At 40.5% G+C, this 1441-nt stretch overlaps 1 protein-coding gene across 1 annotated transcript in view; it reads right to left on the reverse strand.

The window, feature by feature from the left end:
* The window catches only part of LOC101861852 (protein fuzzy homolog), a gene marked incomplete at its 5' end in the record, with an annotated part of 5074 nt that extends 3913 nt beyond the window's left edge, over window positions 1–1161 (reverse strand). Inside the window, 2 exon segments of the mRNA XM_013089253.2 lie at window positions 59–154; window positions 964–1161. Of these exon segments, the coding sequence (XP_012944707.1) occupies window positions 59–154; window positions 964–1161 (294 nt within the window).
* Between the last annotated feature and the right edge of the window lie 280 nt (window positions 1162–1441).

Below are 1441 nucleotides of genomic sequence, written 5' to 3' on the forward strand. Positions count from 1 at the left end.
ACAGACAGACAGACAGACAGACAGACAGACAGACAGACAGACAGACAGACAGACAAACCTCCATCTCTAGCTGTGACAGTGACGGGGTTGGACCACAGATCACCCACACCTCCACGTGAGCCATCAGTTTAAAGGTCATCAGACGATGAGGGACCTGAGACACGGGGAAATTATATGTTATTTATACACTGTGTAGTGTTTGATGGAAAAAATTATACATTATTTATATATATAATATATAAACTGCGTTGTGCTTGATCAGGGAAATTATATGTTATTTATACACTGTGTAGTGTTTGATGGAGGAAATTATACATTATTTATATATATAATATATAAACTGCGTTGTGCTCGATCAGGGAATTTATACGTTATAGTATACACTGCGTGGTGCTTGGACAGGGAATTTATATGTTTAATTGTAAGTAATTTATACACCAAAAACACAAAGAATTTATACATCATAGAGAGACTCTGGACAGTTCATGGGATGGAGGAATTCATACATTATACACTTATGATACATGTAGCTATTTCAATAGATCAAAGGACATAATCATTATTATCTGTCTATTTACACAATTCATGTATCTGTCTGTGCAAAAGTTACAAATCTATCTATCTATATATCTATCCATCCATCCATCCATCCATCCATCCATCCATCCATCCATCCATCCATCCGTCCGTCCGTCTGTCATTTTTTTTTCCTCCTCCTCCCCCACAGTCCAATGTTTCCTTACCACTACCAAACCCTTTCCCTACCAGTATAGGCCTACTTGCAAATCCTCAAACTCTCCTTCTCATTCTCATTCCCCAACCCCCCCCCCCTCTTCTCCCCTGCCTTCCCTCTCTCTACTTCTCACTACAATCACTGCTACATCCCCCCGCATAAAAAATAAACAAACACACAAACAAACAAATACACAAACAAACATTCAAACAGACAGACAAACGAACTACCGTAGGACTCTTGTCGGGCAGATAGATGGGCACATCCCTGCAGGAGCATGGAGAGAAAGAAAGGCCCAGGAGTGAGAGAAGGACGAGTTCGGTGGCGGAGAGGTCCCACCACTTGGCTGTAGCACCCACCAGCCGCCCATGAGATAGGAGACAGCCGTACGGAGTGTCCGCAGCTTCTACAAAAGCCTCCAGGAAGTTCTGGGGGTACAGACGGGCACAGCATTTAGTATACAGCATATTAAACTACAGCATACAGCAATGTATACAGCAACAGCACTTACAAACAGCAACAATTATAACAACAGCATACAGCAACAACATTGACCAACAGCAACAATTATAACAACGGCATTCATTGACAGCAACAGCTTAAAGTATACAGCAACAGCATCAATAAGTAACAACATCAGTGACGATGGTGGCAATAATAATAATGATAATGACAGTATAATAATAACGATAATAATAATAATAATAA

The sequence above is a fragment of the Aplysia californica genome, unplaced genomic scaffold, assembly GCF_000002075.1.
Source record: "Aplysia californica isolate F4 #8 unplaced genomic scaffold, AplCal3.0 scaffold00910, whole genome shotgun sequence".
NCBI classification, from domain to species: domain Eukaryota; kingdom Metazoa; phylum Mollusca; class Gastropoda; order Aplysiida; family Aplysiidae; genus Aplysia; species Aplysia californica.